The following is a 10,959-nucleotide window of genomic DNA, read 5'->3' on the forward strand; positions in this document are numbered from 1 at the left end:
TACCAGTCTATCTAAGTTCAGCACTCTCAAACAAGACCACCACTAGACCAGTGCTTATCCTTCCTGTAACTGAACTAAATGCAGAGTTTCTTTATATATATAAATATATAAGAATATTGGATACATTCATCTTCTGAGACATCAACATTTAAATAAAACCATCGAGTAAATCTAAAAAAGAAATCACTGTGAACTGCAGACAACTCAAACTCAAACTGTGTGTGTGTGTGTGTGTGTGTGTGTGTGTGTGTGTGTGAGCAGGTATCCACTGTGACAGTGTGTGTGCAGAGGGCCGTTGGGGCCCAAACTGCTCCCTACCCTGTAACTGTAAGAACGGAGCGTCATGCTCTCCGGATGAGGGGACCTGTGAGTGTGCTCCAGGATACAGAGGCACCACCTGTCAGAGGAGTAAGTACTACATCAGCACAACTATGTCTTGTTTTCATAGATTTATCCATTGTTCCTGTTAGTAATTATAATAGTGTTAATAGCTAAGATTTGGAAACGTGGTGGAAATGGTGACATTTCTCAAAATAATTGTTAGTTAAGTAAGTAAAATAATAGATAGTTAATACAACCTGTTTTTGTCTCTGTCGAACCTGTCTTCTTACCAACAATGTATCTGATCAGAGAAGAGCAGTTACAGTGAGACAGATTTTCTACCATACATTCTTAATGAAACTAAATAAGTATTGGCATGACAACAATACTAATAAGAAAATAAATAATCTTTGAGTGTAGAAGCTATTCCTGAGCTTCTCAGTGCAGGTCTTGTGTATCCAGAACATTCTTCCTGAGGGGCCTGTGTTATCCAGGAGGTCTGGTAGAGATGTCTTTAAGGCAAAGTACAGCACTACCTATTGTTCAGCTGCATGAACCTTTCTTTGCAGGACCTTGCAGTCTTGTTTGGTGCTGTTTCTCTACCAGACAGTGATGTTCCCTGTGAGGATGCTATCAATGGTACAGGGGTATTGATGTTAGCATGTTTCAAATCAACCCGCAGATCAGCAAAGTAAACTTAAGTAATCTCTAGAACTAAAGGTTCAGGGTGATTCTGTAACACAGTGTTACACAACAAATATAGGTTGTCACTTGATGCTTGACACACCTGTTCTTCATACACAGACAGGGATGTTATCAGGCCCAGCAGCTTTACTCATATTCACTTACTCATATCTCACATGCAGTCGACTAGTGGCCGTTCCTCTGGAGGCGATGGAAACTTCACAGCTGACTCTTTGTTGAAAAGATCAAAACAAGCATAAATTGTGTTCAGTTCATCTGACAGCGTGGCCTCACACATGATTGGGGTTCTCTTGCTTTGGTAGCCTTTGATGGTCTGCATTGCCTGTGACCTGTTGCTGGTGTTGTTGGTGTTGAAGTCTCTGCAGTCTCTGCCGATGACTCTGATTTGCTTCCTAATGCCAAACAAATCATCTGCAGATGATTTTATTGTCCCTGTGATCAGCACACCGTCAACACATTTGTTGATGTATAATGATCACTGATGATGAGGTTTTAACACGTGCCTGACTGTCAGCACACAGAGCTTATTGCCATTTAGAAAGACACGTGACCAGATCAAAGACAATATCAAGAAAAAAAGATTTTTAATTTTTTTTTTTTATTATTATTTTATTATTTTTGCTAAAGCTCTGGGGTACAATTAGATACATACAGTACATACATATGTGCACATATATCTGACGGCCACATAGTATGGCCAAACCACCTTTTGGCCTCAAAACAGTCAGTTTGTGAACAAATCAAATATTGACGAGTCAGTCTAAAACTGTTAGTATATGAATATTTTTTACTTCTGTGTATTGCTACATTCTTCCTGCTTTGTTTGGGGTAGATTTTTGAATGGTGTTTTTACCAATATGTGTACTCTGATGTTAAATTGATTGGTAGATGCTGAACTCCTCTTGAAGACTGTCGCTTTAGTAAATGAAGTTTAAACTGCATGCAGATAGATGAACTCATTTTTTCTCTTCTGCTTCTTTGAAGTCTGCTCTCCAGGTTACTTTGGTCACCGCTGCAGTCAGACCTGTCCACACTGTGTCCACAGTAACGGGCCATGTCACCACGTCACAGGACAGTGTGACTGTCTCCCGGGCTTCAAGGGAGCGCTTTGCAATGAGGGTGAGTTAGTCTGCAGCACATCATGCACATCATCAACGCTTCAGGGTTTGATCCATGTGGGCTTTTCACAGCTTCCTGTTGGTCTCTGTCTTACATGTTCTGTTTCCAAGAAAATTCTTTGAGTTATGACACTGTTTGAGTTTCTCTGTACAAAAGAACAAAGCTAGTGAAGAAGCATCAGCCTGAAGACAGCTGCTTGTATGAATCACACGTCCGTGTTATACACTGTTAATGTTTGTCTGATCAGAACATTGGGTCCTATGATGTAATAGCTTCAGAGACATGAACAATATTGACCACCTATGTGTGATATGTCACAGTGATCCTACCAAACAATCTAGGTACTCTGCGTTGGAAGTGATACTCAAGAAGTGAGAAGACTTTCTAGATAAATTGTGGTTGCATAACATGAATGCTGAAGACACACGTGTGTCATGTGTGCAGTGTGTCCCAGTGGTCGCTTTGGGAAGAACTGTGCCTGGAGCTGCAGCTGCACCAACAATGGCACCTGTAACCCCATCGATGGCTCCTGCCAGTGTTATCCAGGATGGATTGGCAGCGACTGTTCCCAGCGTGAGTTCACTCAATAAAACCATAAAATAGGTACACAGTGACATAAAACTGCACATAAAACGTTGTGTACTGCATAATACTGAAGTGAAGCATGAATAGAGTACAAGCACTAACATTTTGTTGTCCCTGTGCTGCAGCGTGTCCTCCTGGTCAGTGGGGACCCAATTGTATCCACACATGTAACTGTCATAACGGAGCCTACTGCAGTGCTTATGATGGAGAATGCAAGTGCACTCCAGGATGGACTGGCCTCTACTGCACACAACGTCAGTCACACACACACACATTATTTCAGACACAGATCATTTTGAAAGTTTATCATGTAACATATGATGACTCCTTTGCAGGCTGTCCGTTAGGTTTCTATGGGAAGGACTGTTCTCAGATCTGCCAGTGTAGGAATGGAGCTGACTGTGACCACATCTCTGGACAGTGCACCTGTCGCACCGGCTTCATGGGACGACACTGTGAACAAAGTATGCTTCACCCGTACTCGCCTAATTGATGTGTCCTTTTTGTAAGATATCAGTTAAACAACACCCTATTCTATTTTTACAGAGTGCCCTCCTGGATCGTATGGTTATGGCTGCCGTCAGGTCTGTGACTGTCTAAACAACTCCACATGTGATCACATGACTGGTACATGTTACTGCAATCCAGGCTGGAAGGGAGCTCGCTGTGACCAAGGTGAGGACACACCTCAGTTTAAATGGAATTAATCAATGCACCATTTTAATAAAGAAACAGGTGAAAAATGCCTGTTGTCCACAGTCAGTTCTCAGATTCATTCTTCATATTGGTTACTGTAATCAGATGTCAAATCAGTGACAGTCATTTTAGCCAGTTTTATTCCTAAAAATCTTGATTCAGACCAAACAGACTCTTTTTCTTCATTTCACACTCCCCCTGTCTGCAGCTGGTGTCGTGGTGGTGGGCAGTCTCAACAGTTTGACCAGTGCAGCAATGCAGGTGGACACCTACCAGATTGGAGCCATTGCAGGAATCATTGTCCTGGTGTTGCTGGTGCTCTTTCTCCTCCTCCTCTTCATCATCTACAGAAAGAAGCAGAAGGGCAAAGAGCCCACCATGCCCGCTGTGACCTACACTCCTGCCATGAGGGTCACTGCAGATTACACCATCACAGGTACATTAGAATTCTACTGAGTGAAGCCTGGCTAAGAACCTCTTCAACAACCACTTAGTAAAATAACAGCACTCAGAAGACAAAAAAACATACATGTTGTGTGTTGTTGGTCATTTTCTTTATTATTCTTAATTTTGTCTTTATAGTTCTGTGTATATTTTTAGCTGTATGTCTTTTTCGGTCTTTCTGTATATTGTTTTTGTAACTGTGTGTAATTGAGAGCAACCTAAAATGAGTATTTATGTGTAATCCTTGGGTATTTGGGCAAAAAAAGCTGATTGTGATTATAGTCTGACCAATTTTTTGTCACTGAGTTCTTGTCACCGTGTCATTTTTCAGATGCACACCCACAAACATGTGAGGCACATCCCAGCAACTACTTCTCTAACCCCAGCTACCACACTCTGACCCAGTGCATCAGCTCCCCACATGTAAACAATGGTCCATATGGAAAGGTATGGAAGTCTTACTGAGACTGCAGGTCAAGAACATTAATGAATACTCTAACAATTGATGTTTGTTCCATTTATTCAGGCCAAGAACAACCAGCTATTTGTAAACCTGAAGAATGTGGATCAGCGGAAAATGGCTTCTCTAGCTGATTACACTGGCACACTGCCTGCAGACTGGAAACAAGGAGACTGCTTCAATGAACTGGGTGAGACATGGAATGTATCAGCGTGTAACATCAATGCTGCAAGTTGGTATCTATGTGTATCAGCTTCAAATGATAGTGAGCTTATATCCCAATACTTCACACTGACACTATCCTAATTTGTGTTTTGGCGAACCACAGCACAGAAAAATGTAACATTTTAAATGACTTGAGAATTACTGTTGCTTATTCAGGTGCTGCATTAACAAATAATCATAGTGTGGGTCATAAATGTGAATCTCTCTGGTGTGGTCAATAACTAGTTTTGATCCTCAAGAAGCATTCTTATTTAATTCTATTCAATTTATTTTTCATGCTTCCTCTGGAAACAGGAAAATCATTATAATGTTTCTTTGATGGTTCTTATTGATCTGATCATTGATATCACTATTGTACAATTGAAAGCAGAAGTTGGAGTGAATGTCTGTCTGACAAAAACACTTTCTGTTTAAATTCTGACAGAAATTAAACTGTAATTTTAATAAGTTTAATGCATGTTTTTCCCCCACATTTTTCACAACTTTGCATTGCAATTCCCTTTCTGCTGGATTGCTTAAAAACAATAATCATAGGAAATACTTGTACTAACTTATAGCCAGCACAAACAACATCAACTTGCAGTCAACAGTCCACAAGCCCACTGCTTGTTAGTGGAGATGTTTGCTATCTTTTGCCTCCACCATTCCTACACCTTCTTTATTTAAATGTTTCTTTGTACTAGGAGCCTATGGAGTTGACAGGAGATACATGGGGAAATCTTTACGAGGTAGGTCCTTGTACATTGTACAAAATTCTAAACTGCTCACTTTAATGCTTGTATTCACAACTCACTGGCTCCTTTGTCCATGTCATCTAGATCTTGTGAAGGGCACACTCTATCATGCCAGCTCCTGTTCCCTCAACAGCTCTGAAAATCCATATGCTACAATAAAGGATCCGCCCCTGCTGACAGCCAAAAACACAGAGTGTGGCTATGTGGAAATGAAATCCCCAGCCCGACGCGATTCACCATACGCTGAGATCAGCAACAGCAGCCCAGCCAATAACCGGAATGTATATGAAGTTGGTGAGAAGCGAAGCTTACATGTGTTATTTCTTACTGTGAGTGCTTTCTATTGAAGTATGCCTCAGTTGTGTTAAGTACAGAGTGTGGTGCTATATCCAATAAGGGCTGGGCAATATGGGTAAAATTACAAAATGGGTAATATTACAATACTGATATACTGCAGTAACTCTCTGTAAATTCAACTGAGGACGCTTTCATAGAGAAATTAACCAGATGTGAATGTTCTTGGAACACCAAAAATAAATATGGTTGAGGTAGCTCCTTTGCCACAGTCTTTATCAAATCAAATCAGATTTTATTTGTATAGCCCAAATTCACAAAGTACATTTGCCTCAGAGGGCTTTACAATCTGTACAGGGAGTGACACCCTCTGTCCTTAGACCCTCGGTTCAAGTGAGGAAAAACTTGCCCACAAAAAACCTTTAACAGGGAAAAAAGGTGGAAGAAACCTCAGGAAGAGCCACAGAGGAGGGATCCCTCTCCCAGGACGGACAGACGTGCAATGGATGTCACGTGTACAGAACACAGGGGCAATGCAAAGAAGCCAAAATGGGAGAGATGTGATCTCTGATCTTGGTTCCTGTCAGAACACATGCAGCAGCATTCTGAATTAACTGAATTAAGTCCTAAGAGACTTATTGGAGCAGCCTGATAACAAAGAGTTACAATAGTCCAGCCTAGAAGTAACAAATGCGTGGACTAGTTTTTCTGCATCCACTTGAGATGCAATGAGTCTGATTTTGGCGATGTTACATAATGCAGTCCTCGAAATTTGTTTTATGTGGACGTATGTTGTGGAGAAATTGCTGAAGTCAAAGGTCAATGGTGAGGTCAGGAGGGAAGAAAGTGTTCAGGAGCCTCTGATGTCTTATGCTGTATTATTTATTGACGCTTGGCCAAGGAGAATTAGAGACACTCTCAAATACTACACGCCCAGAATTAGTCAAAGAGAATGTTTTTATTCATGCAGGTGTTATTATCAGTATATTCTAGTCTGGAGACACAGATGTCTGTTTACGCAGATTGGAACATCAAGGCCAGCTATCTATTATGTCCAGGAAGGCAGCAATAGGTCTCTTTGACCCTGGTCACCACAGTGTTGAGATAGACTGGAACCTACTGTACTGCCGAGGACCTCAAGGCCCACACGTGACCTTGTGTTACCTAAGGATAAAAAATTCCATAACAACATTAAAGGACAAATCCTGGTCAAAACAACTCCAGGATTCTTTACAGTGGAGCTGGAGGCCAGGGCTGTGACTATATAGTTTCTTCCCCGCGAAGTGGCTAGTGGGGTACCGTGGGCCTCAGTTTGGGGCTATGCCTCCTTCAGACAGTCACCCAGCCTCCCGGCTGCTCGGTGGCAGCTGGAGGATGGCTAGCTGAAGCCACCTTTGGTGGTACCGCACTGGCTACAGGGGACAGCTAAAGAACCACATGTTTTAATTAAGAGTGGGTGTATAAGAGGTATAAGTGGACATATACTCCTAATGAATGCTAAAGTGTCTAAATTTGCAACTCTTTGCCAATATTATAATTTTATAGATATGATAATATGACAATCTTTGTCACAGCTTGTTCTTCTCTCCCAAAGAAAATCAATGAATGCAGCAACATTTTCCCCTAAACATGTCCCATCCTGAACATGTTTTTGTACGAGCTGCATACCTCTGCATATCTCAACTTTTCTAACATGTTGGACTGTTTCCTACAGAAGCTTTAACTTTATTGTTCCTGCAACTGCCAACTCGCTTGTTGTTGGGTTTTTTTTTTCAGAGCCAACTGTAAGCACCATCCAGTCGACAGGAGACAGCAGTGGTCACGTACAGTTTGGTCAAGATCCGTATGATCTACCAAAAAACAGCCACATCCCCTCTCACTATGACCTCCTGCCAGCCAGAGAGAGTCCATCCTCAGACCTCAAGGAACTGGACAGTGAATAATCTGAGGATGATATAATTAAATGCGTTTGGAGGTTAGTTTCCAGGCACAGCTCTCTTCGTAGGTCATTCCACATATCAGGGAGGTACGGTAAGATCTAGTGTGATGTGTAGTCTGACCACTGCTAATAAAAAAAGTGTCCCGATTGGTCACACTTGAAGGCGGGCTGAAAATCCTGCTGTCATAGCCTCTTTCTGACTGCCTCCCAGTCTCTCAACATGACAAATCATACAAACAGACGGTGGTGAAGCATTTGTGATGCTGTACTTACCTGTACACATGAAAAGTGGCCATGATTGTTGGATTGTCTTATTTGGAAAGTTAATTTATGAAATAGACGTTGCCCCACCAAATTCCGATGTCAGAACGGTGGTTACAGATGCTGTTAAATGATCTGAGTGCTTTGATTCAAGCGTACAGAAGCCTTCACGAAGTTTACATATAACATTCAATACCAATCAAATCTCTATTTTTGTAACAGCAGTATTAGAAAATCGCTACTTTGATTGAATATTAGCAATTATGTCAAAGATTAGATGTTTCATGAGGAAGAGTAGGAGAATCCAGCTGCTGACTGTTTTTGATGTTTGCACATCAAAATGGCATCAAATGCAGTCAGTCAGTCACTGTTGGATTAGTATTTAAGTTAACCAAAGGTACAAGTTCTATATAAAGATTATTTTTATCAGTTTAGTTTAAAGTTCTGCAGATTGTTTAATCCAAGAGGTTCAGAGATGAGCCCCTTATTTTAACAATATTTTTTATTTTAGACAATTACTTACTAATTTCAGATAATTTCCTTTCCAGTTAATCAGCACAGCAGACAAAATAACATGCAGAAGATAGTGATTTCATTTTGTATTAAAGTATTAAAACCACAGTTCATAAACAACATAATTCATGAATACATTATCAGTTGTACATATTGCTCAGTGATCATGACCACTATTCTGTGACAGAAGACAGTCTTTACAGACGGTCCTCTGGGCTGAATGTTCTTCCATTCAGTGGTACAGACCACATCTGGAGGTCTGACTCACACTGTGATCAGATCGTAGCTGATTGTAAATCACACCGGTCTCCACCTGTCATAAGATCTTGCCATGCATGTAGCAATCCTGAATAGACTGCCCCCATCCCAGCCTGGCAGTGGGAATTCTGTAATTAGTGTGGATACCCAGAGGGCGTCCACACTATTGTTATTTACACTTTATGATTTTCAGTAAATAAACACTCCAAATTGGCATTTATGAAACACGTCCCCATGACTGAATTTAGGCTGCAGGCCCTGACACTAGACACTGAATCAATTTGATTAATCGTGTCATGTATAAAATGTCAGACATTTGTAAAAAAAAAAAAAAAAAAAAAATACTCATCCCTGATGACATCATGCTAAAAGTCAGTTAAATGCATTTGTTTTCTTTCGTTCGTTCATTGTGTTGATGTACAAAATATTTTTTTATGCATGAATGTAGTGTCACTGAAAACATTATTTAAAGATCTGTGTAAAGGAAGACGGAGCGCACAGCACAGTGAACATTTACACCACTTGATGGCAGCAAACACATGAATCCAAGTTAGAGTAGATTAGTTCGTTTTACCACAGGAAGCCCTTTTCCACTGCAGGAACTCTTTTAAGCTGGGGCTTTACAAAACCTAACCCTGAACCTTGTAAGTATTTGGTACACAGTTCTTCCTTTTGTTTCCACTGCTCACTTTCCTTAACAAACCAGGCTGTTTGGGATATGCGGCATCAAACATGCAACAGTGGGATATGCACTGTATTTAACAGAGTGGGACATTTAGTATACTTTTTAATGGTAAAAGCAAAGACAGTAAGCACTTGCGGGACAGACAACAGTGGAATAAGTAGCACTAATATTGTTGCTGATTTTCTTTTGTATTTATGTGAGGATATTTATTGCTGATGGGGAATCCATGGCACTGCTGGGGCCACAACAAGTCAGTTGACAGCCCGAAAAAGTGTCCAGTTCATTAAACTACTTTGTAGTTTTTTGTTTTGCTCCCCTGCATGCATCTAATTTTGTTTCCCTGTACTGATTGGCTACATGTGTATGTGTGATGCACCTCAGCTCGTAACTGTTAACTCCATCTCCTTCTAAATGGCCTTTTTTTCAACCAAATACAAATGAGGGCCGGGACATGCTGGTGTGTTCAAGTCTTCTCTGCTGTTCTTCTATTAGGTTTTTTCAGCTCCTTACAATAGTGAAATTCTGGTTATGACACATGTGATATGATTGACAGCACTGCCCTGAAAGGCCAAATTTAGTTCTACAAACAACAAACAGTGGAAACAGAAGCAGAACCTGTGACAATGGCTACATTCTAAATGTAGTTGTATTATGTTTATGTTTTGTTGTGTTTCTGCAGTTGAAAAGGGACAATATACATTTTCTGCACCTGCAGCCACATTTGAACGGCCTCCCCTCCTCATGTACTAATGATGTTCTGGACAAAGAAGAAGCAATTTGTGATTTCACTCTGTCATTAGGATTTATGACCACCTGTGAGTTTTTATTTAGGCTGAAGAATGCAACTAAATATATATACCGGGTGGGATATGAATTAAATAAACGGATGAAATGAATATGAACACAGTTATATCTTCATCTTGTCTGATAGTAAACATCCTCATTATCACCAAATTAACTCTTTCATCTGTACCATCAGTCCAAACACAGTTGCTAATCTTTATTACTGTGCAATTTAAAGGGCTCAACATATCTAATAAAATGCAAGCTTAAGCTGGACTTTGGCTTTTGAAAGGATAATTGTACCAGGAACAGTTTACATTATTAATCTGTAATTGTCATTGTCATGTATCACAAAAAACTGTTGAGAAAAACTTTGCTTATGAATGATTGTATTTTTCCTTTTTGTCTTTCCTGTATTCTGAATGGCCTAAAATAGCAGTCTTAAGCTATTCTGAGCCTATTTGAAATGTTTGTAAAATGATGTATAGTTTGACCAGTTCTGATGTAAAAATATTAACATCACCAGGGTCTTATGTCCAAAATTTAAAACAGGAACAAATGTGGCATTTGGTTTAGCACTGAACAATGATGAAAACTGGAAAACTTGAGACTCATGTCTTCTACGGATACTTCATTTCTTTTGTAATCTTTTTCCTTTCTGCCTATGTGACCACTAAATATGTTTGATCTGAAAGAAATGCTTAAGACCAACAAAACTGTTCAAATGTATCTTAATTGATTCTTTAATTTTCCATTTGGAGAATGGAAGAATCATTTACACACAAACTGCCACTGCACATTTGTTCCCCAATAAGGTGACAATAATTTACCCACTACCATCATGTGATTCTATCTATTATGCTCTTTGGTTTTGTTTTTCATTATAGTGCCATTTGTGCAACAGCTTTGGAATAAAATGACATAATACGATTAAATA

General features: G+C 40.1%; 1 protein-coding gene across 1 annotated transcript in view; it reads left to right on the forward strand.

The window, feature by feature from the left end:
* Nucleotides 1–10,959, forward strand: part of megf10 (multiple EGF-like-domains 10) — a 45,868-nt gene extending 34,909 nt beyond the window's left edge. Inside the window, exons 14-26 of the mRNA XM_019272165.2 lie at nucleotides 262–408; nucleotides 2,011–2,145; nucleotides 2,590–2,718; nucleotides 2,856–2,984; nucleotides 3,066–3,194; nucleotides 3,277–3,405; nucleotides 3,635–3,862; nucleotides 4,202–4,317; nucleotides 4,397–4,520; nucleotides 5,239–5,283; nucleotides 5,374–5,583; nucleotides 7,360–7,558; nucleotides 9,919–10,959. Of these exons, the coding sequence (XP_019127710.1) occupies nucleotides 262–408; nucleotides 2,011–2,145; nucleotides 2,590–2,718; nucleotides 2,856–2,984; nucleotides 3,066–3,194; nucleotides 3,277–3,405; nucleotides 3,635–3,862; nucleotides 4,202–4,317; nucleotides 4,397–4,520; nucleotides 5,239–5,283; nucleotides 5,374–5,583; nucleotides 7,360–7,526 (1,688 nt within the window). The 3' untranslated portion in view covers nucleotides 7,527–7,558; nucleotides 9,919–10,959. The remainder of the gene's footprint in view (nucleotides 1–261; nucleotides 409–2,010; nucleotides 2,146–2,589; nucleotides 2,719–2,855; nucleotides 2,985–3,065; nucleotides 3,195–3,276; nucleotides 3,406–3,634; nucleotides 3,863–4,201; nucleotides 4,318–4,396; nucleotides 4,521–5,238; nucleotides 5,284–5,373; nucleotides 5,584–7,359; nucleotides 7,559–9,918) is intronic.

The sequence above is a fragment of the Larimichthys crocea genome, chromosome I (genome assembly GCF_000972845.2).
Source record: "Larimichthys crocea isolate SSNF chromosome I, L_crocea_2.0, whole genome shotgun sequence".
NCBI lineage: Eukaryota > Metazoa > Chordata > Actinopteri > Sciaenidae > Larimichthys > Larimichthys crocea.